This window comes from Rhineura floridana, chromosome 8 (assembly GCF_030035675.1).
Source record: "Rhineura floridana isolate rRhiFlo1 chromosome 8, rRhiFlo1.hap2, whole genome shotgun sequence".
Lineage (NCBI taxonomy): Eukaryota > Metazoa > Chordata > Lepidosauria > Squamata > Rhineuridae > Rhineura > Rhineura floridana.
In genome coordinates this window covers 22,754,477-22,782,114 of record NC_084487.1, presented here as the reverse complement: position 1 = coordinate 22,782,114, position 27,638 = coordinate 22,754,477, and the positions used below count along the sequence as shown (strand labels likewise).

General features: G+C 42.3%; 1 protein-coding gene across 2 annotated transcripts; it reads left to right on the top strand.

Annotated features, from left to right (window-relative positions):
* Positions 1-178: 178 nt before the first annotated feature.
* BPGM (bisphosphoglycerate mutase) lies at positions 179-27,638 on the top strand. Of its 2 annotated transcripts, none has more exons than XM_061638537.1 (4): positions 179-354; positions 8,066-8,119; positions 11,461-12,116; positions 26,888-27,638. In XM_061638537.1, exons 3-4 carry the CDS (start codon positions 11,516-11,518, stop codon positions 27,067-27,069), a joined length of 783 nt encoding a protein of 260 aa, XP_061494521.1. In that variant the 5' UTR covers positions 179-354; positions 8,066-8,119; positions 11,461-11,515; the 3' UTR covers positions 27,070-27,638. The 2 variants fall into 2 exon arrangements, with proteins under 2 accessions (XP_061494521.1, XP_061494520.1); XM_061638536.1 differs by having other exon boundaries at positions 179-388.

The following is a 27,638-nucleotide window of genomic DNA, read 5'->3' as shown; positions in this document are numbered from 1 at the left end:
AAAGAGTACCATCCCTGCTATTAGATTACCCACACAAAGGTCCAAAAACTGTGACGGCCTTTAAACAATCTGTTCATTGGCTCTGGGTTGCGTCAATCTTCATTCAGCCAATCTAGCACCGTCTTCCGTAGCGTCACATGGTATCGAAGCGGAATTAAATATATGAGGTCACGTAATCCATCCTCTTGTCATCGCTGAATTCTTCCCGATAGGAAGCAGAGCGGCCGCCTATCAATGAGCGACAACCCAAAGCTCCAATCAAAGGGAGAGGCCGAGTATGGTCACAATTTAACTCCCATTAGCAGAATAACCTGAAGCTGGTAATAGCTGTTGGTTGTTGCAACTGCATCAGAGGTATTTGCACGGTTCTTTTGGCTCGGGTTTCAAGGTAATCTAGAGGGCTTTTCTTTTTCAAAATTCTCATGTAGCTTTAAATTAAGCCAAAGTAATTTAATGAAGAATAGATTCTCCCATTTAATTTAACAGGATGATTCATCAGGATAGTTTGTTTGGCTTGAAATGCATCTTTTTATCTTGATTTTGCATACAGGTCTCCTGTTCATCTTATCTGACTCTTTTTCTAAAGCTCAGCTAAAAAGGTGACTTTAAAAGGGTGCCTAGTGATGTTGGGAGCTAGGTTACTGAGATGCAGGATGGAGTCCAATGACCACTAACCGGGAACATAGGAAGGTGCTTTATACTGAGTCTTTTGGTCATCTAGCTCAGTATTGTATACACTGATTGGCAGTAGCTCTCTAGGGTTTCAGGCAGGAGTTTTAGCCAACCCTACTTGGAGATGCTGGGGATTGAACAGGAGGTCTTCTGCATGCAGAGCAGATGCTCTGTGACTGGGCTATGGGATTAAGGCCCATTGAACCCACTTCTGAGTAGATGTGGGTGGGATTGCGCTGATTTGCAACCATACAAGGGTGTTAGTGTTGGGGAAATTTATAGGTTGTTTTCCCTTTTGATCTGAGTCAGGGTTGGATCTCTGTATGCAGATGTATTAAGTGTACATGCCATGCCATTTTTGGTTTAGTCATAAAAACTAATATAAACATACATGGTACTCCTGAACTTTTTATTCCATGTAAAATAGCATGAATATAGGAGGGAATTTTATCATGCAAAATATTTTATTATATGTGTGTGTATTTCAAAGTGCTTTATATTCATTATTTCAGTAATACTTACAACAGCCTTATATTGCCGCCTTCTTTTATCAGTCTCTGCTGAATGCCGATAAATTTACAGACAATGAGGAGGTGATAATTCTGGGTTCTTTGAATTGATTTCCTCTGATTACAGTTTAAAAAACTCAAGAGCAGGACAAGTATTTTACTTCTATTGGCTGGCAGGCTCCCCTGTTACACAGGTCAATACCATTTTTCTCATGGGGGGCGGGAGGCTAGACCAAGAGTGGGATTGCTAGATGGAAGAGGAGACCAGGCTTTTCTAGCTGCATAGACAACATATTTCTGTCATTTGCTAGCACTTACTGATATTCCTTTTTCTATTCTATTACATGTGCAGGAGGCCTGTTTTCTGTTCTATCAGGCCACTGTAGCTGAAAGGATAGTTTGCCTAAGGCCATATTAGGAACTTACTTCTCATAATATAATAACGTGTGTCCTATAAAAATAATAAGATATTAATAGTGGGCTGCAGTCCAGTTAAACACATCTGAATAGACTGAAGATATGGATTGATAATGAGTTGATAGATTAAATTTGAGTATGGGTGAAAACAGTATTTCCGAAGCAAGATACACACTTCCTTTGTTTTTAGATGATGCATGCCTGCATGATTGTGGAAGAGGTGTTCTTCCATTATTATTGTCTATATTTATTCGTTGCTTTCTTTGCAAAACAACCCAAGATGGCTTACAGAACAATAAATGTTAACACCAATTATAACTAACAAATCCGTTAAAAACAACATAACTTAAAAACATATCAGGACATATAAAGATAGGTTTTGCAAAACCTGCCACATAGAAAGAGGCTGCTGATCTATGAAGCCCTTCAAATTGAGGGCCAAAAGCCTGGGTGAAAAGGAAGGCTTTTGTCTGGTGCCTAAAAACAGATAATGTTTAAGAGAAGGCCTGTTTTGAAAGGTTGTGCTTGCAATCTGTAGTTCTTGTAAGGCCTTTAAAAACAACAAGATCCACTGTTCAGTCACTGGGAGCACCTTCTTAGTCAATCAAACTTTTGTTTTTGTTTAAAAAATCAGATTCTGCCCCTAAATAACATTTTTAGGACCTGTTATTTTGAAAGGAAAACTTACCTTTGTTCTGACACTTTTAGCAAAAGGAAATATTGCTTTGTAATGATGGTATTGAGCTTTGGTGTCCCATTAATACAAAGCCCTCCTTCTCACATTAAGTTAAACCATGGCGAACAAATGTGCAAAGGTTCTGGAGAGGACTGTGATCTGGCCATGTTCTGCAAAGTCTATGCTGGCCTTGGCAGTTGCTCTGTTAGCAGTCAAAACATCCACGGGGTCAGCATGGGCAGAATGCCATGGATTTGGGTGAGGCTAGAACTGGGGAGGGCAGCTATGAGAGAACTAGAAAAGGTCCTCAAATGCAAAGATGTATCACTGAACACCAAACTCTCATTCGGAGCATGGTATTCCTGCTCTCTATGTATGGATGTAAAAGCGGATGAGAAAAAAACCCACTCATTTGAAATGTGGTGTTGGAGGACTGTGAAAAAGACAAATAATTGGGTGTTAGAACAAATTAAACCAGAACTGTCACTAGAAGCTAAAATGATGAAACTGAGGTTATCATACTTTGGACACATCATGAGAAGACATGATTCACTAGAAAAGACAATAATGCTGAGAAAAACAGAAGGGAGTAGAAAAAGAAGGCCAAACAAGAGATGGATTGATTCCATAAAGGAAGCCACAGACCTGAACGTACAAGATGTGAGCAGGGTTGTTCATGACAGATGCTCTTGGAGGTCGCTGATTCATAGGGTTGCCGTAAGTCGTAATCGACTTGAAGGCACATAACAACAACAAAAAGTGCAGGGGTACCCAGGTACTGGTGGAGTGCAATTGTCCATGGTCTCTGGCCATGCTGCCTACCCCTGATGTAATGGTAAGAGTGACAAAGACTGGGGAGACCATGAAATCATTGGTCACCCATGGAGCTTATGGGTGACTTTGGACCAGTCATTTCTCCCTGGCCTACCTCATGGAGTTGTTGTGAGGATATAAAAGTGGGGGGGGATGTCCATGTCTGCTGTCCTGAGCTCCTTGGAGGCAGAGCGAGTTAACATGCAATAAATACATTAATTAAACTAAACTGTTATAACAGGTGATTGGAGATTACAGTAACCTCTTTTGAAGGTGTGCTCTGTTTGCTTGAAATGATTTGAATGCAAACTGCTTCATGGAAACAGAGCAAGCCCCTTTGAAGGAAGGCTTCCTGCACCAGTCCGCTCATTGGCACTGGGAGCACACCTTGAATGGAGCTTGCTCCATTTCAAGCCGCTTCCTCAACATTTAGGAAGTGGTTTGAATCCAACCTGCTTCAAAGCAGAGCAAACAAGCCCCCCTTGGCCACTGGGGACACAGCCAATCCCAATGGAACTTCAGTTGATCAGCGCTGACAGCAAGCCCTGCTTGCAAAGAACAGTCAGAAGCTCACTTTTCCTTTATGGCCATGTCTGTACTTGCCCCATGCTTATGTAACATAGGACTTCAGTTGTGGGGCAGGTGGGTGTGATTTATGAGGAACAGCCCCTTGGGCCAAATTTGACTTTCCCAGGCCTAATTAGGCTCACCCACCAGAGGTTCTCTTCTGTTTCAGTAAAGCACCATTTGGCTAAAAGTGCTAATACGTGGTAATGACTGCATGTGCACACACTGATGTATATATATCCCCAACCCCATTCCAAGCCGCCCAGGTATTCTTGTTAGTAAAAAAACAACACACCACCTGTCTTGTTTGTACACTGATGTTCTTTGCAGAAGTGGTTTATCCTGGATTGCCCCTGCCTTTTTGTTCTCCAGCAGCCTCATGGGAAAGCTTTCCTTTATTCTCCTAGGCAAATAAGGAACAGCAGGGACAAAAGGAATGCTCTAGCCATCACAGTGTGTGCGCTGAATTGGTCCTTGTTTTGTGTCCTTGATGGCTTTGTAATTCTCAAAGTACTCTGGATGGTTAAGTACTGGGTGATTCAGCTGTACTTTGAAAGTGTTTGTCTAGGGTTGCCACCTTTTTTCCCTTGAACAGCTGCAGAGAAAGCAGAAATTGAACATAAGATTTTTGTTTCTCCGGTGTGGAGATGCAGTGATAACTTGAAACTTCAGTTGCTGGTCTTCCTGTCTGTTGTGGAGGTGTTAAAGGCACAAGATCTCTGCCAGAAATATGGTGACAAACCTCTTTCTGAGATTGGGTATGTGAGAAATAGAGTTATCTCTCTGTAGCCCTAATCCAGTGTCTCATTATCCAGAGGTATAAGCATGTAAAGCTTTATAGAGATAAAATTGATGGGGAAAACTTTTTATCTGCTTAATTTCTGCATAAAGGCACAGAAGCAGGACAAATATTTTAAAGGGTTAACTGTAATCTGGAATCTCCAAGGGGACTAGCAGCATTAGTAGCCTTAATAGAGCACTGAAAGCTAACCGTTTGAGAGTTCCTCTGAAGAAATCTGCCTTTATTTAAACTTGGGAGAGTAAATGAAAGCGGAAGCTATAGAAGACCTCTCATGTTAAAGGTTAACCTTGTAGAGGAACTTGGCATATATGGCTTCTATTAATATCTATGAGGCACGGTGCTATTTGGTTAGCTGAGGAAATTTGGATCCTCCTCTCCTTGGAGTAAGTGTCAAGGATTTGTGATCTTCAGAACTTATCACAATTTCAGCTCTAAGCCAGTTCTTAGCATCACTGTTAAAGAATTATGATGGCCTTGAGGAGTTCTGAATTTGGCACACACACAGAAGGGTAGATTGCATTATTTTCATTAGCAAATAGCATTTGTGCATCTTAGGTGAGAATCCTCACTATTTCTGTTTTACCATTATCTGCAATATTCATGAAAAACAGTCTATGGCAAGAATGGGGAACCTGTGGCCCTCCATTCCTATGTAGGCCACAACTTCTACCATCCTTGAGTGTTGGCCATGATGGCTGAGGGTGATGTGAGCTGGGATTCCAGCAGCACCTAGAGGGTCAGTGTCCCCTTCTCTGATCTATGTAGAGGTTACAGGAGACAAGAGAGAGGCTGGGTACAGATGACCATTTTGTTGCTTGTTGTATCACATTTTTACCATACATCTGCCCCTGATGTGTAGTGAATCCATTTGTCTGACTGACCTACCTCTGTGGTAACCAAGCGGTGGATGTGTGGTAGGTTGGCTCAAAGGCTGGAGCAGAAGTAGAAATTAATAGCAGGATGAATATAATTGGGATGGTTAGCATTGCTGGATGAATCAGTGTGGGATCCAGATTGCTGTATAGCCGTGTGTGTGTTTGTCAACTTTTCCTTGCTTCATTTTTTTGTTAAGAGTTCATTCCTATACATGCCTACTCAGAAAAAAAGACTCAGATCTCCCACATTCTGTTCTGTTGTGTCCTTTTTAAAAAATAAATAAAGGAGATGTCTGACTATGTAGTGTGCTGCATAATCAGTAAGCTATTCTAGTAGCTCCCTGTGCTGCAGATGGTGGTGGTGGAGCTCAAAACCTCAATGAAATCATCTCCTCCTGAGTTATAGAAAAACGTTAAGACTGTACATTGACCAGTTCTCTTAAAATTAACCAATAGTCTTCAGAGTCCAGAATATGGTGCTGCATAAATTGGGAAAGAGTGGCATGAATCTTTTAATCTAATTACAATACATATGCAATCTTCTTTTAATGCAGCTCAAATGTTATCTCATCATGAGATCTCTCTTTGACTGTCGACAGACTTGGTTTGCTTGGTGCTGAGTTCAATGACCTGCAGTTTAACAGACAAACAAGTTATACATTTTCCTTATTTTTATACACTAGCATGTAATTATTATTTTATTCATTTATATCCTGCCTTTTCCCCAGAACTGGGCTCAAGACGGCTTACAAAAATTAAAATGAATACAATTAAAAACATATAAACAAAACACACAGAAGTTAATTAAAATGTAATTAAACTAACCATAAAATTAAAAGCTCCTGCTGGGAGGAAGGGTGGGATATAAATAAATAAATAAATAAAACCAATTAAAATATAGTGGTTAAAAAACTACGAAATACCAATTGGTACAAACAGCACCCTATTTAGTAGCCTTTGGAAACAGCTCCGAAAAGACTGTTGGAACAGGAAAGTCTTCACCTGCCAACGGAAGGACAACAGGGAGGGAGCCAGCCTAACCTCCCTAGGAAGGGAGTTCCAAAGCCTGGGGGCAACCACTGAGAAGGCTCTTTCCCATGTTCCCACCAGACGTGCCTATGAGGGTGGCGGGACCGAGAGAAGGGTCTCCTCCAATGATCTCGGGGCTTGGACAGGCTCATATGGGAAAATACGGCCCTTTAGTAAATCTCAGTGAATGTAAACCTTCTCAGTTAATGCTGAAAGCTACTTATTTTAACCTGCATGTGTACATTGGCTAGATTACATTTCTACTCTTAGGGATAGGGAATAATTTCTGGAGCTGGGGATTGGGAATGTCAGATGGTGCTTCTCTGTACAAATATATGACCAAGTAGGATGCTACATCACACTGTTAAGCATTTCCTTATTTTTCAGTGGCTATACACAAATTGGGATATTTCACACCAATTGAGCATTGAATACAGATGGTTGCCTGCAAGCTGCTCTCTCAATTATAGGCACAAATGGAGGCAGGCTGGTAATCAGTCTCTGGACTGATGGCCATTTAAACTCTGGTCTCTGTAATATAAATGTACACAGTTCACAGCTGAATTAGAACAACATGGACATAATTATACAAAAGAACTCCAAACCAATGTTTTTAGAGTTCATCAAAAATGGTGTCAAATGTTCATCAGAAGCTTGATGTTAGCAATCAGACACCATAAAAGAGTTTTTTAAATGACACTAGTTCCTGCTTCTCCATTTCTGCTCATCACTATCTGCTTTCCTCCATCCTCTCCCCTTTCTTTCCTTTCCCTATCTCCTCAGCTTTTTTCTCCACAAGGGTCCCATTTGTCCTTGACCTCCCCCTCATGTTCTGGGCCCCTCGCATCCCATTACCTTCCAGCAGCATTACTTAACCCCCCTTGGCCAGACAGATACAGTTGCCAGGGGCAACCATAAATTTAGCTCTGGCTAGTGTTCCCTGTGCTTCCTGTGATGCTTGGAACAAAGTGGCTTTGTCACAAAGTCTGATGCCATTGGCTCCTAACCAGGGGGCCTGAGAATCCACCTGGGATAGCCCCCACCCCTTTTCCTGGGACTTCCTAAGATTTGTGGTCCTTGAGGGGAAGGCAGAAGGGGGCAAATATAGGCCAGGGGGCTCAGGTCATCCATTCCTGAAGTGACTACCAATGGCCTGAGGAAACTTTATTGTTTTCTCTCTTGTAACTTTGCTTTTAGTATTTTAGATTGTAAGCTGCTTTGAATGCCCTGACATAAAGGCAGTATAATCAGACTTCTCCTCCAGAAGTTGTTGGATTCCAACTCCCATCAGCCTGGGCCAGCATGGCCAATGGACAGGAATTATGCGGTATCTGGAGGGCATCAGGTTGGAGGAGTAAGAAAATAAAGTCTGTGACATGCTTCACTAGCGATGTCAGCAGGTGTGTGTGTGATGTCAGCAGGTTTGGGGGAAATGGGCTCAGGGCCAAATTGGACCCCTTGGGGTGTCATGATTGGCCTGCAGGCTGGAGGTTCCCCACCCTTTACATAGAAATATAGAGCTAGCACCATGTCTCCTCCTCAACATCAGTGTAGAAATGCGGCTCTCTGTTCCTTCTCGTCCAGCCCCTGGAAGGCTAGTATCATGTTTTGCATGCTAGTAACTTTTGTGTGCTTATGTACAAGGCTGCTTTAGAAGTACCAATAGCACTCTTTAATTTCTTCTTTTTCTCTTCTAATACTGCAGTCTACCTGTACAGTCTTCTGCCTGAGATTTGTGAAAGGGTTTTCAACAGATAAGGTGAGTGTAAGTTGTTTTTGTGTGGTGTGGTGTCTTTTTTAAAGTTGCATGTGTGTGGTTTAGATTAAAAGGGGATCAGTTTCATAGTCTGAAATAGCTTTGATAATGTTAGGCCCAATTTAAATGTAGCAATGGAGTGGAAAATACCAGTATGATCTGGAAGACCCACCTGATAGATGAAACATGGGAACCAATCATGCAGGAACAGCAATCATTCCATGAAGGCTGCATTCACACATAACTCTTAGCCATAGTTTGTTCAAGAAACCATGAATTGTTTCACAGACAAACTGATTTGTTCTTCGAACATAAGAACATAAGAAGAGCCTGCTGGATCAGGCCAGTGGCCCATCTAGTCCAGCATCCTGTTCTCACAGTGGCCAACCAGGTGCCTGGAGGAAGCCCGCAAGCAGGACCCGAGTGCAAGAACACTCTCCCCTCCTGAGGCTTCCGGCAACTGGTTTTCAGAAGCATGCTGCCTCTGACTAGGGTGGCAGAGCACAGCCATCGAAGCTAGATTTGTTTTCCAGCTGCTCATCCCTTTGTAGCATCTGAGCTTCAGATGGGGTGGCCAAATAAACCATGGTGTAACAAAGCTGTTGGGTTTCGCCATAATGTCAACCATAGTTAAAACAAGCTATGGTTGTAAGCCAATGACAGACATAGCTTCACATCATTGTTTGTTGGCAGAAAACAAACCATAGTTACCCTGCTGGGCTGGGTTTGCATGTTCAAAGAAACCTGTGGTTTCAAGGAAACCTGAACAAACTGTGGTTTAGCATAATGTGCAAACTAAGCCAGTGTGTAGAGTGTGCATTAGTCCCATTTTGTCTACCAATACGAGTGGATCTTGGTTCTTTTGGGTTTGAACTTCCACAAGGTTTGACCAGTCCTGCTAGTCAGCGCTTCCTGAATGTTAACATTCCAGTGATCCTGGCAGAGGGTCTATTATCAAGGAACTTTTATCAATGAGAGGGCCACAGAAGAGTGATTTATTAACAATCTACCCCTACATAATGGCCTACTGCTAGACAAATGAAACTAACAAAGACGTAAGCATCAGTAGGACTAGTGGAATCTTCCAGAGGTCTTCTATTGAACCAGCAAAGGTGCCAGCGACTCCCAAAGCATCAGAAGAGCAAGCACAAATACAGCATTTTAATAGCTTAACCTGTATTAATGAGATAGGGAGAAAAAGGGTCACCATAGCCTGGGCCTTCCCCCAGTGACAGCAATTAACCAGCTGTATTGGAAGAAAGAGGTTTCATAATCTGTTTTCTAATTAGGTAGGTTCTAGTGAATATATTGAAACATAAACCTTGTTCAGGTATTCCAAAAGAACATATGAGGTCTCAAACTTGGGAGGGAAACTTTTGTATCCTATCTGTGTGTTGCTAACACATAATACCAGAACAAAATCTCAAGAACAAATTACCTAATTAGTGCCGCAGTCCTTTACCTGCTTACATGGGAGCAAGTCCCATTTAATTTATCGGCTTATTTTTGAGAGAGAAAAAACCTTAAAACCAGCAGAAGTGTGTGTGTGGGGGCTTTCAGTTAAAGCAGCCAGGAAAGGAAATCACTTCAAACTCAAGAAGGTCCTCAAATGCCCTCTGGAAAAACTGATTTTCAACACAATGTGAAGGCAAACCACCTGGCACCCTCTAGCTGTATTGAACTGTGCTGAGATGAGCTGATGGGAATTGTAGTATCTAGGTTGGGAAAGACTGAAGCAGGCTGTACTTCCCTAGGGTATGAATTCCAGAGTCTTGACTCCGCTGTTGAGAAGGTCCTGTCCTAGGTAACCCCCTTGCTCTCACACAGTGGCCTTGTTTGGAGATAGTGATCAATAAAGGTTCATCATGCCTAGGTGAGCTGTGGGTGTGTGTGCTGTCCTCGATTGCATCTGCAAGCAGAAGTTTGGAAACTCACTTCTGTTTTTAGCCAGCCTAGCAAAACGGAGGCACTGTGGGTTGGTGGTTCCCAAGTTCAGATAATTGGTCAGTTGCCTGCTTTGAATGGGGTTGAACTCCCTCTGAAAGAGCAGGTCTGTAGTCTGGGGGTACTCCTGGATCCGTGTTTGTCGCTAGAGGCCCAGGTGACCTCAGTGGCTAGGAGTGCCTTTTACCAGCTTTGGCTGGTAAGATAGCTGCAGCCGTTTCTGGACCAGGATAGCTTGACCACTGTTGTCCATGCACTGGTAACCTCCAGGCTGTGTTACCGTAATGCGCTCTATGTGGGGCTGCCCTTGAGGATGGTCCAGAAGCTACAGCTGGTGCAAAATGCGGCTGCGCAACTGATCACTGAGACAGGGTATCACCAACATGTCACCCCGCTGCTGAAAGAATTGCACTAGCTGCCCATTAGCTACTGGGCTAAGTTCAAGGTTCTAGTTTTGGTGTACAAAGCCCTATACAGCTTGGGACCATGGTACCTGAAAGATCGTCTTACCCCTTATATACCCATTCAATCACTATGCTCTGCAGGTGAGGGCCTCTTGTACATATCATCTTATCAGGAGGTCTGTTCCGCATAACATAGGAAATGGACCTTTACTGTAGTGGAACCAACCCTTTGGAATTCCATCATCTTAAATTTTAGTCAGGTGCCATCTCTGTTATCTTTTTGGCGCCTACTGAAGACTTTCCACTTTCAACGAGCCTTCTAAGTAGAGACTTTATCCCAGTCTGCGTCTGTGTTGGAATTGCTTTTTTAAAAAATATGTTTTTAAAGATCTTTTGTTTTAATATATTTTAAAGTCTGTTTTTAAGGTGTTTTATAGTGTTTTTGTTTGCCACCCTGGGCTCCTACTGGGAGGAAGGGTGGGATATAAATTTAATAAATAAATTAAAATAAATAGCCACAGCTAAGCATTATGTCCAAACCTGAGAAATTGTGCTTAGACTTGATTACAGTTTACTGAAACAAGCCAACTTCAAACCATGTATTATGAAGCTCACTGGGTGACCTTGGGCCAGTCACTGCCCCTTAGCCTCATGAAAACCCTATTCATAGGGTCGCCATAAGTCAGGATCGACTTGAAGGCAGTACATTTACATTTTATAACACTAAACTGTGGTTAATTGAAATTCAGAAGCAAAAACGTAGCTCCTCACAACGACACTGGAGGAGGAGAGGGTGGGCATGTGAGCCTGAGGCACTTGGGTGTAATGATGCTGCTGCATGTTGCAGAATGGTAGATAAGAGGCCTTCAAGGGCAGCTCATCTGTCACTACAGATCACTTCATCCAGGAATTCCTGACAAGTTTCTGAGAAACCTGAGGGTCTCCTGCAACACAGCTGCCCAAGGCATTTGACCTATTTGTTTCATTTTTATATAGATGGTTTCCCATTAGACGCTACCCCCGTCACAAACCCAAGGAAATTCCAGACAAAATGGCGAAGTACAGACTCATTTTACTGAGGCATGGTGAAGGGGCCTGGAACAAAGAGAATCGCTTCTGCAGCTGGGTAGACCAGAAGCTGAGCAGCGATGGGATAAAGGAGGCACAGAACTGTGGCAAGCACCTCAAGTCTCTCGGTATTGAGTTTGACCTTGTGTTTACATCCATCCTCAGCCGTTCTATTCAGACTGCCTGGCTTGTGCTGGAAGAGATGGGGCAGGAGTGGGTTCCCACTGAATCCTCCTGGAGGCTGAACGAACGGCACTATGGTGCCCTGATAGGTCTCAACAGGGCAGAAATGGCTCTGAACCATGGTGAAGAGCAGGTGAAAAGGTGGCGAAGGAGCTACGACGTCACTCCACCTCCCATCACCGAGTCCCATCCTTACTATCATGAAATCTATAGTGATTGCAGGTATAAGCACTGCGATGTACCACTGGAAAAACTTCCGAAGGCTGAGAGCTTAAAAGAAGTGCTTGATAGACTCCTTCCCTATTGGAATGAGAGGATAGCTCCAGAGGTGAAGAGGGGCAAGACGGTTCTAATTTCTGCTCATGGGAATAGCACGAGGGCTCTGCTGAAACATTTGGAAGGTAATCTTTCACTATTAATCTGTTCTGAACTTGGTAAGTACAGTATATTTGTTATTGATCATCCTATTTTCTTCGGATCCTAATTCAGAAAGAAATTCTTTCCTTTCTTTAATTAAAAAAGGCCATATTTAACATACTACTAGTTTTTATACCAGTTTTAGCTATCATGACTTCTCTCAAAGACTCTTGAGAATCATAGTGTATCAAGCATCCTGAGAATTCTGTTTTGGAGATCTCTTGTCCTTGGAGGATTACAGTTCCCTGGTTCACTAGAGGGAGGGAGCAAATACTGAGCTTAATTTTGTGTTGTGTGGATATGCCCTCAGGGCAGGGATCGGGAAATTTGTGCCTCTCCAGATGTTCCATCAGCTCTGGTCTGCATGGTCAAAGGTCCAACAACATCTGGTGTACTATGGGCTCCTCATCCCTGCTTTAGAGTATAAGGTATGCGCTTCTTCAGCTTTGCAACTAGGTAGCCTGATTATCATTGCTTACAATTTCTGGAGCACTTTTCAGCTCACAGAATGCCTTATGCAATTCTTGCCTTCGTCATTCCCATCTTTGAGGCTGCGGAAGTGTGTGTTGCGCCTGGCTTTCCATGACGATCCTGCAGCCAAATCTTAGCTTTTTTCCACTACACCTCTCTGACCCCAGCATAATATACAGTGCAATTGTCCTGTGTTACATTTGGTGCGGTAGAGCATGGACACCATGAATGGTGCAGGCAGTGGAAACGTAAGCAGATGAGCCCACAGGCCTGGCTATGGCATAAATTCATATGCCCACTCATGCCTGCCTCACCAGCACTGTGCTGTTGCTTGCTCTTCAATAGATGAGAGGCAAAACCACCAAAGGCATGGGAGGCTGAATATGTATTGTGTGACTTGTGGCACTCTTGCAAACCAGGTTGCTCATCACTGGTACAGAGAGCTGATGTTATCTTTTGTTTTTGAGTGTGGCATTTTTCCATGAGTAATTGATCAAAATTAAACTATCAGGTTTAATGGTTCAGACCTCCATAGGCACAATATTTCCAAATATCAAACCTTTCCCAATATCAAGCTTACCTACTGATTGCCAATGAAACGAGCAGGTCTCAATTGTGCAGATGTCAGCTGGTTCCTCAAGGTGGAAAGGGCGGTGTTTAGTTCATAATATGTCTAGGCTATTGCTAAACTTATAGCAGGACTTTTTTAAATAGAGGTGACTCCAAGTCTAAAAGTCTCCATAAATCAAATGGCATGTCTACTGCCCAAGCTATAGGTTACATTACGTAAAGCGTAGAAACGGGACTGCATGCCATTTTTTTGTTCTGCTACCCATCTTCAATTACTGCAAGAGCTGTCATATAGATGTTGCACCCCAAGGTTTGGATTCAAACCAACAAGTTCAAATTAGGAGAATGGAGATTTAGACTAAACATTAGGAAGAATTCCATGATGCTGTGATCTATTCAACAGTGGACAGTCTACCTTGGAATGTGATGGACTCTTCGTTAACTAGAGGTTTTCAAGCAGAGGCTGGATGGCAACTTATCAGGGATGCTTTAGCAGTCAATGTCCTGTATGGGCAGAGGTTGGATTAGATGATCTTTGAGGTACCTTTTGTCATGTACTTTCAAGTCGATTATGACTTATGGCGACCCTATGAATCAGCAACCTCCAGTAGTATCTGTTATAAACCACCCTGTTCAGATCCTGTAAGTTCAGATCTCTGGCTTCCTTTATGGAATCAATCCATCTCTTGTTTGGTCTTCCTCTTTTTCTATTCCCTTCTGTTTTCCCCAGCATTATTGTCTTTTCTAGTGAATCATGTCTTACTATGTGTCCAAGGTATGATAACCTCAGTTCCATCATTTTAGCTTCTAGTGATAGTTCTGGTTTAATTTGTTCTAACACCCAATTATTTGTCTTTTCTGCAGTCCATGGTATTAGCAAAGCTCTCCTCCAACACCACATTTCAAATGAGTTGATTTTTCTCTTATCCACTGTTTTCACTGTCCAACATTCACATCCATACATAAGATCGGGAATACCATGGTCTGAATGATTCTGACTTTAGTGTTCAGTGATACATGTTTGCATTGGAGGACCTTTTCTAGTTCTGTCATAGCTGTCCTCCCGGGTCCTAGCCTTCTTCTGATTTCTTGACTATTGTCTCCATTTTGGTTAATGATTGTGCCAAGCTATTGATAATCCTTGAAGTTCAATGTCCTCATTGTCAACTTTAAAGTTACATAAATCTTCTGTTGTTGTTACTTTAGTCTTCTTGACGTTCAGCGGTAGTCCTGCTTTTGTGCTTTCCTGTTTAACTTTCATCAGCATTCGTTTCAAATCATTACTGGTTTCTGCTACTAGTATGGTATCATCAGCATATCTTAAATTATTGATATTTCTCCCTCCAGTTTTCACACCTCCTTCATCTTGGTCCAATCCTGCTTTCCATATGATATGTTCTGCATATAAACAAATAGGGTGATAAAATAGACCCCTGTCTCACACCCTTTCCGATGGGGAACCAATCAGTTTCTCCATATTCTGTCCTTATATTAGCCTCTTTTCCAGAGTATAAGTTGCGCATCAGGACAATCAGATGCTGTGGCACCTCCATTTCTTTTAAGGCATTCCATAGCTTTTCATGATCTACAAAATCAAAGATTTTGCTGTAATCTATAAGGCACAGGGTGATTTTCTTCTGAAATGCCTTGGTCCGTTCATTATCCAACATATGTTTGCCATATAATCTCTTGTACCTCTTCCCTTTCTAAATCCAGCTTGGACATCTGGCATTTCTCGCTCCATATATGGTAAGAGCCTTTGTTGTAGAATTTTGAGCATTACTTTACTTGCATGGGATATTAAGGCAATTGTTTGATAATTACTGCATTCCCTGGGATCGCCTTTCTTTGGAATTGGGGAAATATACCGAACACTTCCAGTCTGTGGGCCATTGTTTAGTTTTCCATATTTGTTGACAAATTTTTGTCAAAATGTGGACAGATTCAGTCTCAGTAGCTTGTAGCAACTCTATTGGTATGCCATCTATTCTTGGTGATTTGTTTCTTCCAAGTATTTAAAGAGCAGCTTTCACCTCGCATTCTAAAATTTCTGATTCTTCATCATACGGTTCCTCCGTGAATGAATCTGTCATCCTTGCATCTCTTTTATATAGTTTTTCAGTGTATGCTTCCATCTTCCTTTTATTGCCTGGCCGCGATAATGGACTGGATGAGAGCTAACAAACTGAGGCTCAATCCAGACAAGACTGAGATGCTGTTGGTGGGTGGTTTCTCTGATCAGATGGTGGATATACACCCTGTCCTGGATGGGGTTACACTCCCCCTAAAGGAGCGGGTTCGTAGTCTGGGGGTCTTTTTAGATCCTTCCCTGTCACTTGAGGCTCAAGTAGCCTCGGCAGCACAGAATGCATTCTACCAACTTCGGTTGGTGGCCCAGCTACGTCCCTTACTGAGCAGGGAGGACCTTACATCAGTTGTACATGCACTGGTAACCTCGCGATTGTATTACTGCAATGCGCTCTACGTAGGGCTGCCTTTGAAGACAGTTCGGAAGCTACAGCTCGTGCAAAACGCGGCGGCCAGATTAATAACGAGGACCAAGCGGTCTGAACACATAACACCTGTCCTGGCTCGCTTGCACTGGCTACCAATACGCTTCCGGGCCAGATTCAAAGTGTTGGTCTTAACCTATAAAGCCTTATATGGCGCGGGACCATAATATCTGTTGGAACGCCTCTCCCAATATGAACCTGCCCGTACACTGCATTCTACATCGAAGGTCCTCCTCCGAGTTCCGACTCATAGCGAAGCTCGGAGGGTGTCAACAAGAACTAGGGCCTTCTCGGTGGTGGCCCCCGAACTGTGGAATAGTCTCCCCGATGAGGTGCGCTTGGCGCCGACATTGCTATCTTTTTGGCGCCAAGTTAAAACCTTCCTCTTTTCCAATGCATTTTAATCTAATTTTAATTTAGTTCTTAAGTTTGCTGTAATTGATTCTGATTTATTATTTTTATTTATGTTTTTGTTGTATTATATTATGGAATTTTATTGTTATATATTTGTATTCTTGTTGTACACCACCCAGAGAGCTATGCTACTGGGGCGGTATAAAAATTTAACAAATAAATAAATAAATAAATAAAATTTTATCTCAGTCAGTGTGTTCCCCTATTGATTATTCAACATCCCTACTCTGGGTTTAAATTTCCCTTTAATTTCTCTAAACTTGGAATAGGGCTCTTGTTCTACCATTTTTGTTGTCCTCTTTTATTTCTATACAATGACTATTGTAATAGTTCTATTTGTCCCTACGTACTAGTCACTGTATTGTTGCATTTAGGGTTCTGACCGTGTTTCTATCTCCTTTTGCTTTTGCTTTCCTTCTTTAACCATTTTAAGAGTTTCATCAGTCATCCATTCACGTCTTTCTCTCTTCTTAAATAGAGGTATTGTCTCTTGGCATTCTTCCCTGATAGCATCTCTGACTTACAACTCTTATAATTCAAGGTGGAGTTTGTTCTATGGGCTTATGTGTATAGGAACTAGGGAAAGTGACATGTATCCATTCTTGGAATTTTGACTTGTTGAGATGCTATGAATCTGGATGCTGTTCTGTTCTAGTTATGCCCTGAGAACAAAACAATTGCCTTGCCAGAACAGAATATCTATCTGCTCCAGCATTCTGGTACAGCAGCCAGCCAGATGTCTATGGGATGCACATGTACAGGGCGTGAAGAGGGTGCTGTTTCCCTGTTTTTTGTCCTTGGCGTTTGGTATTCAGAGATATACAATCACATATCCTTCTCTGTGAGTTTGTCTAAGGCAGCAATGGCGAACCTGTGCCTCTCCCCCCCCCCCAGATGATGTTGACTACCACTCCCATCATCCCTTACTATCGGCCACGGTGGCTGGTGCTGATGATAGTCCAGCAACATCTGGAGGGCCACATATTTCCCATCCCTGGCCTTAAAAAACAACAACAAAACTTCTGAGCTAGAGATGTAGTCTCATTTCCATGTGATGCTAAGTGGCTGCAGTTGGCTTCATCTCCTGAATAGTGACAAAATGGAGGGTCTCCATTCTACGTGTGAATGAATTTGTCTGAAACTGGATAAGGAAGGGAGGTATTGGATCCTCCTACTGTAGTATGTCCCTGCAGTCTAGACTGCCAGCTGAATAAGTGAAGTGTTCTATGTGTGATTTGGTTGCTGCCAAATAATAAGCCTGAAGAAAGTTTGGTGATGGCAATTCTCTTTTTGGGTAGTGGTGGGGGAAACAATGTGAGAGAAAGTAGGAAGAGAATTGTCTTTGTTTTGCTGGATCAGATCAAAGTCCACCTTATGCAGTAGCTGCATTCAGTAGTGATCAACTGGAGCGAACAGCTCTGAATTCAAGCAATACATCATGGAGGTAACTATTCCCTGGTTTGTCTGTTTTCAGTGAGATGTACTTCCTCTGAACATGGAGGCTTTATTCATAGCCACGACAAGCTGTTTTATGGCCAAGGTCTCCATTGTTAATGAAATTGTGCATTTTCCCCTCCTAGTAAGGTTGTGTTTTCACTGTGCTACTTTTTATGGTTGGAATAGGAAGCCATTCTCATCTTGGAGAATGGATGCATGTCCTGTTCTAAGCGTGGTAAATTGAATCTGGAAGATTTAGTAATAGTTGGCACCTGCTGGAGCGCTACTGATCTTGAAAGCCTATTCAAATAATTCTGCAGCCTGGACCAGTCTGTTCTCTTTCCTTGGCAAGAAAATGTTCTCTAAGAGGTTATGGAACGGCTTCCTAAAACTCAGGGGTAACACAGAAGAGAGTTTGCAGCTCATAATTAATTGCTGATATACGCAATTTTGCATATGAACAGCATCAAATGAACCCATTAATGCCAAAATTGTGTAGTATCAGATTTGGTGGGAAGGACACCATGCACTAAAATGTATATTAGCAACTGGTAGCCTTGCAGGCAGCATCTGCGGCGTTGGGCCTCTGAGTCTGTCTCTGTTCCAGACAGCTCAAATGTCTTTGAACACATGATGCTACCTTAAAATAATTCAGATCTCTGGGCCATCTTGCTCAGTATTGCCTTCACTGACTGGCAGTGGTTCTCTAAGGTACTGGGCAAATACCTTACCTACAGTTGCCAGGTACTAAACTTGGAGTGGTTTGCATGCTCAGCCGTTGAGCATATGTGCTTGGCCACGGAGCTGTAGATCTTCCCGTCCTTTTTAACCTCTACCCATATCATTATTCTTTGAGAAAGTGCTCAATGTTAAACAACTGTTTTTGTGTCTGTGCAGATATGGGTCCGATATAATGAAAGGCAGTAGTTCAGTGCTAGAGCATCTGCTTTACATGCAGAAAGTCCTAGATTCAATCGCTGGCATCTCCAGGTAGAACTGGGAGAGAGTCCTGTCTGAAACCATGGAGAGCTTCTGCCAGTCAGCGTAGATGATATCAACCAAGATGGATCAATGGTAGGACTTGGTATAAGGTGGCTTCCTACATTCCCTCACCGTCTTTGTCTCTTATTGTTGGGGGTATCTTAGCTTCTGAAACATGGTAGCATGGTATGGTTGGCAATCCTATGGAATTGGCTTAAGAAGCATGAGTGCAAGCAGTAACTCTCAGCATTGCAGCGGACGCTTGGGCTATTGCAAGATTAGGGAACCAGGAGCTCCCATCATCCCTGACCATTGGCTGTGCTGTCTGGGGCTGATGGGAGTTGTAGCCCAACAGCATATGGAAAGCCAGAGGTTTTCCCATTTTTGGATTAATGGGTGCTAGGATCCTTAGTTTATCCTAGAAGGTAGAGGTGGGCAGATTCAGGATTGTGGGATTATTTGCTTGTTTATTGCTAGAACCCTGAGGTCCACCAGGCAGAGGCAGGTGCCAAATAGCGGTTCCTGTAGACATACATACACAAAGAATTAAAGAACAGGGTCTTTCTGAGCACATGGTAAGCTCAGGAATTTGCAGTTAGTACCAAAACCAAACTTGCAAACCCTTTCACACCCACATGTATTTTCCTGCAAGGTTTTTCTTCAGCAACCAGGCAGGTGGGGAGTGGAAGCTTCTTAGTTGCTATTGTTAGGCAAGGGTTTCTGACTCCCAGTTGTATATTTACAGCAAATTACTCAGACCCACTTCTGCTTTAAGACGCTGGATCAGCACAGTGGATTTTAAGACAAGAGCCACCTATCTCTTGAGTGATGTGTGGCTTCCGAAGGTTGGCAAGGGAACTTGGCTAAATAATGTACTGATCATGTCATATCTGGATGGTTGATGAAAACATCTCGGCTAGAAACAAGCCATTTGGTGACTGAGCCTGGACTATTACTTTACTGATTTTCTTTCATTCCATCCTTGCTGCAAGAAGCTCAGGGTGGCATATGTAGATCTCCCTGCTCCCGTTTTACCTTTACAACAACCCTGCAAGGTAGGCTAGGCTGAGAGTGAATGGCCCAAGGCCACCTTCCTGGTTGAGGATTTATCCACTTGCAGAGGATGGTTCTGGTGTATATTCCTGGGTGCATCCCCTAGAACACAGCTACTGCTTCTCTGTGGCTGCACAGTCCAGGGGAAGTTTGCTAGTGGTATGCAAAACAGCTTTCTGAGGAAATTTGCCAACTACTCTTGATCTTTTTTTTTATCAAGGAACTTTTGATGAGCTTCTGAAGAGCACCAAGATACCTTGTAAGGGTTGGCATCTTTACTCAGTCCCAAATTTGAGGTCCCCAGAACCCTTCCCAAGGGATGGGGTTTTATTCCTGACCTTGTGTCACCCCCTCTGAAAGTTAGAATCTGGTCATGGACAACCATCAGGAGATGGTTTCTTAATTGGTAGCTTTCAAGGTGCACTTTACACGCTGGAGATGTGGCCTGGGATTTGTTAATGGCGCTGTGCTTCTGAGACACACGGAGCTCCGAGTTTGGGAGGAAGTCTGAGGATCATTAGACTCTGTAGGTTAATGGTGCGCTGACTGTGGTGAGCTTTTTGAGTGGTTCCCCAAGTTGAATCCCCAAGTTCCCCACGATTCAACTGAGAACTACTGATATGGGTCTCCCACAGACTGAGCAATGCACGATTATGCTTTGCAGCAGGTATTTGTTGTAGTAACCTTTTGAGGTGTTTATCATTTTAATCATTACGGCATTCTGTACTGAGCCACTAAAGTCAGTCCCAGATTCACTTTATTGATGGAGAGGTAGGTTCTTCCTTGTGCTGGGTTCAAGACACAGAAGTGATGGAGGGTCTGCAAGAGCAGTTCCAAGCAAATAGGTCATGCCAGAGCTATGACAGCCTCTTAGTGAATTATGGCCATGTTGGTGTAGGGGCTACTTTAAACTATATGAGACCTGTGAGTAGTCCTTAAGGAACTTTGCGCTGGATTTGCAGGTTCTTTGCTCTACAAATGTATATCCCAGTTTAAATTATACAAGTTACCTATTGAGCTCACTCATATGGTTTTTGGAATTCCCATCTTAAGGTTTTTTCCCTAAAAAGTTTTTTATACTTCTACAAACCTTAGGGTTCCCCTGAACTTGTTGAGACTTTTTGTACTTGGGGTGATGGTTTGGCTATATGAGGACTGATACTTGGAGAAACAAGACCCATTATTGCTATACGATTATGAATAAACTAGATGGAGCTTGCTTGTGAGTAAGCCTGCTTCGGAACAGGCTTAATTTTTAGCTAGTAATTTCTGTGGTTCTGTTTTTGCAAAGCTGATACATTCTGGTTTTAAATGGATCTTTTTCTTATGATTTCCCTCCAAAACCCTTTTTCATTTTGAGGGTGGGGAGGGCAGAACATTCTGGTACAGATCATCTCTTGGGGAAAAAATAGTGATCCTTGACAAGAAGAACCAAAATACAGCCAATGAACAGCGTGAAATGTAGGAGTGGTAGAAGATAATCATGGATGATTTCCTGTTAGTCTCAATGTAGACTTCATTGCTTTTGCTCAGCTTGGCTGGCTGAAAACTGCTGGGATTGCAACACAAGGAGAGATGGATGCAGAAATCCTATGAAAGGTCAACTGGCTCATGTTACACGTGTGTGAAGTAACTGGAACCTAGCCTTAGTTGACATTCATGTTGTGCCATCAGCATGTTGTGGAAATCTCCCAGCACTGGCTTTCAGCATTTGCTAATGATTGAGGAGACAAGGCAAGAGAGGAAAGAGCCCTAGGTTATCCAAGGCCTCTTATTTTATTTTTTAAAATATGTGTAAGTCTTTCATAAAAAAATAACAAGGCAGCGTACAGCCTAAAAATATAATACAGCAATAACTTCAATAAAAATATTAAAGAAGGCTGGTTGGGTTTTTTTTAAACCACCTCATTTGAAAGGCCTAAAATACTGTACAGTTTTAAAAAATGTCTTAAATGAAGATAAGGATGACTCTTATTTATTTATTTATTGCACTTTTATACTGCCCCATAGCTAAAGCTCTGTAGGTGGTTTACAACAGTTAAAAACAAATATACAAATTTAAAAACACATTTTTAAAAAGCAATTTAAAAACACATGCTAAACTGCCTGGGAGAAGAGGAAAGTCTTGACCTGGCACCAAAAAGATAACAGTGTTGGCGCCAGGCGCACCTCATCACAAACATCATTCAATTTCCAAGACTGGTGGGCCCCCTTATTAGTCAAGCTGTTTACTAGTCTAAATGACTCCGGCCGTTTTCCAAAATCTTGGACGGAAGCAATAGTGATTCCCATTTTTAAAGAAGGGAATAGACAAGATCCTTCTAACTACCGCCCCATCAGTTTATTATCAATAACAGGAAAACTTTATGCTTCCTTCTTGAGAATAAAACTGCAGTCCTGGATAGACGCCTATAATATCCTCGGTATGGAACAAGCAGGTTTTAGAAAAGGATCTTCGACCATAGATCACTGCCTCATTTTACATCATTTGGCAATGAAATATAGGAAATACCAGGGTACCGGCCTATACGCAGCCTTTATTGATTTAAGGGCTGCTTTTGATTCTATACCCCGTGACAAACTATGGCATAAATTGTCGTGTACATCTATTGATAAAAGATTACTTTTCCTTATTTATAACCTGCACCAACACACTTCTATACAAGTCTCTTGTGCTAAGGACGGGGGCCTAACAAACCGTATCCCAACGTTTACAGGGGTGAGGCAAGGCTGCATTTTAGCCCCTCTTCTTTTTAACCTCTTCATAAATTATCTGAAAGACCACTGTCTCTCTCAGGAGTTTCATATCCCTAAAATTGCTGATGTGCGCTGCCCTCTGCTCCTATATGCCGATGACGCTGTACTCTTATCTTTTTCAAAGATTGGCCTCAAACGCATGATAAGAGCTTTTATGTCCTACTGTGCCGAGAACCAACTTTCTATAAATTTGGACAAAACTAAAATTCTTGTCTTCTCCAAACAAAGAAATCTTCCTGTTTGGAAAATTAACGGCTGCCAAATTGCCCAAGTTGCCCATTATAAATATCTAGGGATAATCTTTCATTCTTCTATGGGCTGGACTACGCACATAAAAGACACAATATCGAAAGCAAGATACTCTGTTAAGAACTTACTTCGGTTTTTCTATTATAAAGGAGGTTGTTTTGTTCCAGCAATTCTTAAATTATTCAACTATAAGATCATACCCCAACTTCTGTATGGAGTTCCACTCTGGATCCACTCTATGGATCATACAGTTGAAGCAGTTCTCTCTAGCCTATTACGCCAGTTGCTAGGCGTTCCGAGATGTGTTCCATCAGCGGCACTTAGGGTTGAATGTGGTCTCTCCTCATTGGAATGCCAAGCCTGGCTAATGACGGCCAATTATTGGGTAAAAATCTCTTCTAATAACTCGCTGGGCCTTCTCTCTGCATACTGGAAAGACTCTAGTCCTTCCCTCTGGAATACCAAAATTGAACTAAAAATACTGAAAATGGGCCTAGCTAAAGAACATCTAATTCAATATTTGCCAAGTGATGCTTTAGTCTCAATTCGCTCTCGCTTTAAAGACATGGATTACCAGAACTCAACCACTAGGGCTACGAAAATATGGTCCCCCTTACATTTAAAATTACCGTTACAGTATGGTAAGATTGCTCCATACCTGCATTTCCTTACTATTCCCAAACTTCGCTTAGCCTTCTCTAAAACAAGATTTAACTGTTTAAATTCTGCAATCCTTGAGGGAAGATTTAATGGAGTTCCATATGATCTCCGCATTTGCCCTTGCGGAACTGATAATATCGAAACTCCCTATCACTGTTTATTTGAATGTGCTTTTTATACTCAGATCAGATATAAATTTCTCAACCCTATATTCTCAATTCCCTATCACCAATCTCCTGATGATATGATTGCTTTTGCTCTCTCTGGTTTAGACAAAGGAATTACTATTCAAGTTGCTAAATTCCTTTACGCCGCCCAATTCGTGCTAACATTTAAATGAGATTGTATGATACTTGCAAATGTACTGTATATCTCTTTTTATTTCCTTTATACTGTTTGTATTGTATAGCCGATATGGGTCTTTGACCGCAAATTAAAGATATATATAAACATCATTCCATAATTTGGGGGCCACCACTGAGAAGGCCCTCTCCCTTGTTGCCAGCCTCCCAGCTTCCCTCAGAGTAGGCACCCGGAGGAAGACCTTTGATGTTTAGCGTAGTGTACAGGTGGGTTCATGTCAGGAGAGGCGTTCCAAACATCTGTTGGCAAGGAGTTCCTCGGGGCCCGCCATGCTGAAGGTATGGCCCTTGAGTAAAGGCTGGCTGAACCTCAGGTATGGGGAACCACCAAAAGTGCCCCATCCTCCCTCTGTTTCTTTAAACAAATCTGGACCTGTTATCTTGATACCCTACAAGAAAAAGCTTAGGAGGTGCCACTTCTTGGCTTTGTTTTAGAAAGGTAAGGATGTGTATTTAAAAGGACTTGATGACTATTCCCTATTCTAAAGGCATGGTCTAATCCTGGGTTGTACAGTGTGATGCCTGTGGACATAACAGCACGCTTGCACATTTCCCTTGGCCCGTCAAGTCCCCCTGCCCCTCTCAACTTTTATTTATTCATAAAAAAGGATGTGGGGTTTTGCGTTTTTGGTTGGTTGATTGATTGAGAAGGGGTTGGTTGTTTGGGGGGGGGTTCCTGCTTCTGGCCTGTGTGTTTTAGGTGTTCTGCCTGTTTTTTGAGGGGGGGAATTGCCAGCTTTTGTGCTGTGAAATGGGTATCTTGTGGTACCCACAACAGCTTTAGATTTCCAGATGTGCCCCTGAGCCCACCTTCCCAAAAAGATTGGGAACCCCTTATCTAACTGGACTTGGCAAAAACCATCACATTCCTTATTGCAACAGGCAACCCTTATAGTAGTGCCATTTGGATTCCTGCTGCACAGTCTTTATGATTTTGTGCTGTCCTTTCAGCTTGACAAAATGGATTTAAAAACACAGACATGGAAACATCCCACTCCTATATTTTAAAAATACTCTCGTAGACCCCAGGAGTGAGGAATCTTTGGCCCTCCTGATGTTGCTGAACTGCCTTTTCCCTTCAGGCCCAGCTAACATAGCCAATGGTCAAGGCTAATGAAAGTTGTAGTCCAATAACATCTGGAGGCCCCAAGGTTTCCCCACCTCTAGGCTGTTGCTTCTGCCTGGTTGCCTGTAATGAGTAACACATTTTGCCTTCCATCAACAAAAGGAGAAAGGCTTGATCTTAGGAAAGCTGTGAACGTACCACAAATTTGACAGATGCTGGTGGACAGGCTATCTAGTGATGTTTATGGACATGTTTGCAAAGCTTTTTAACAGAAGCTTATCTGAAGGGCTTATAATTGATAAGAGTTTGAATAAGGGTGTATGCTAAAGCATCTGTTAGTGTGAGTTAAGGTCATGCAATCAATACAGCCTTAAATAAGAGTTATTCAGCCTGCAGCCTCCATCCTGGAACTGTCTTCAAACTGACCAGCTGATCAGCTGAAAATTTGTACTTGCAGTGCCTTGCAAAAGTAATCAGACACCTGACCAATGCTCTCATATTACTGAATTACAAATGGTACATTGTAATTACTTTTTGTATGATATTTTATTTTGAAGCACAAACTCAAAATCAATTATTGTAAGGTGACATTGGTTTTATGTTGGGAAATGTTTGTAAGAAACATAAAAAACTGTATCATTTGTTGTAATTCAGTAATATGAGAGCATTGGACAGGAGTCTGAATACTTTTGCAAGGCACTGTATTTTGTGTTTTTCTTTGTCCCCCTCACCTCCTCCCTTGGGTAACATTTTGCCCAATAAAGAGTCCTGGAGAATTTGAAAGCAACATTTTTGTGACATCTTATTGGTCCCAAATAAAGATATTGCCCAACTGTGGACTTTGGGCAGTTTATTGTCTTATGGACCAACACAACTTCCTTTTTGTGCTTTTTTACAACGTGTGTACTATAACATCTGTTGGGGTGAATTGAGGTCATTGTTTTTTGCTTTAACAAGATAATTAGGTGCATGCTTAATTACATTTAAGAGTAAGACATGCTGTGTTGGATTGCAGCCTTAATGGAACTGTGAATTTCCCAGCATATCCTCCTGCCTCCATTGACAAATCTGAGAAGACTCCCTATTTGCTCAGCTGTCAGCAAGTTCCCCGCTATTTGTTCTCTTGTTCCACTTCTTCTGCCAAAGGGGAGGATGGATGTTCCTGAAGCTGTTCTGTGTCTTCCCTGTTCCCATATGAGTCACAAGCAACTGAGAATAGCAACTGGGGCAAACCCCATCACTTTTCAGCTGTAGTTAGTTATGCCTTTTGCTGAAATTTGACTAATAATACAGTAGCTCCATTGTTCATACTGACTCATTGATGCTACCCTCAGATGCTTGAGCAAAGAGAACTGGCTCATTGAGGAAAAGGGTGAGGCCACTGTGAATGAAGAGATTGTACTGACATTACAGGTGGCGCCTCCGGTCTGGTTTGGAAAAGGGCTGCAGAAGGCACAATGCATCATGGACTTGCACAGTTCACTCCCGTAAGATGTGATGGACCACTGGCTTAAGTGCCTTTAAACAAAAGGATTTGACAAACTTATGGAGGATATGAGTATTAGCTGTGAGGGCTGCATGGAACTGGCAGGTTCAAAAGCTACATGCTTCTGTATACCAGCACATGTTAGGGGAAGGGCTGCAACTCAGTGGTAGAACATCTGCCTTGCATGCAGAAGGAGCCAAGTTCAGTCTCTGACATCTCCAGGTAGGGCAGGGCTGGGAGGGAATCCTACCTGAAACCTTGGAAAGCTGCTGCCAGTCAGTCTAGACAATACTGAACTAGATGGACCGGTGGTCTGACTCAGTATAAGGCGGCTTCCTGTGTTCCTAATACCAGTTACTGATATTATATGGATGGGAATTGTGCCTGTAAATTTTACATCACACCTCGGGTTCTACAAATGCTAGAAATTTACTCTTTGTTTAAAATGAAGACTGAGAATCTGGGAATTATGGTTCATCTGATAAGGAGGGACTGCCCCCCCCAGTGGACATCCATGATAGCAGCCCATTGTTCTGGGGAATGACTGAGGAAAATCTATTTTGTATCTTTTTGAGTAGAAAATGGAAGTTTTTCTCCAGGTTTGGTCTGGAAAAGAGGGTTTTCCAGATTTTGGGAAATATTCTTTTAGGGATACACTTCGCAGCAACTTTGGCCCAAGAGCATACCATGAACCGAGCATAAAGGACACATAAATGTTCTGTTTCCTCCTTTGCAGGCATCTCTGATGAAGCCATAGTCAACGTGACACTCCCTACTGGCATCCCAGTTCTCCTTGAGCTTGATGAAAATCTACATCCGCTTGGCCAGCACCAGTTTCTTGGTGACCAAGAAGCAATCCAAGCTGCCATCAAGAAAGTGGAAGATCAAGGGAAAGCCAATCCTACTGTTGAGAAATGAAAGACCACTCTGCAAAAAGCTCTCCCCCTTGTCTCTTACCATGCGCGGTAAAATGACAATGTTTTGTGATTGCGCTGTGCAGAGTTGCTTAATTTTAAGTTCTCAGTAAGTGGTGGATTTTGGAATTTTAGCACGCCATGTTTGGAAGGCATTTCTTTCCTTCCAACAATTGTGTTGATCCTAGTACAAGTAACAGTGAATTGGCTTGATTTCATCTTGAACAACAAAGGCTGTTGTATAAACTTCCCATATCCTTTGTGTAAGTCTTACACTATAAGAGAAGTGTAGAGCAGTGTAAAAAAGCATCATTATCTATGGAGGAAAACACTTGCTGATTTTAACATAGGCCTCAAGGGAGAGTTGCAAGTCCTTGGGTTCACGAACATTAAACTGTCACAGTAATGCTTAATTCAGAAAACTAGTTGGTTTTATGTGGAATAAATGTTTTTTACTGTTTGTAATTCAGCAGCTTCTGGTATCGGATTAATCTCTGTTAAACAGACAGGAGGTATTTTAATTGCATGGATGATGGTATAATTTTAAATAAAGCCCTTATATTTTTACGTGCA

Coding starts and splice junctions, on each gene's coding strand:
- BPGM (XM_061638537.1), top strand. CDS start 11,516: ATGGCGAAGTACAGACTCATTTTACTGAGGCATGGTGAAGGGGCCTGG. Junction 12,117..26,887: donor TCTGCTGAAACATTTGGAAG/GTAATCTTTCAC, acceptor CCTCCTTTGCAG/GCATCTCTGATGAAGCCATA.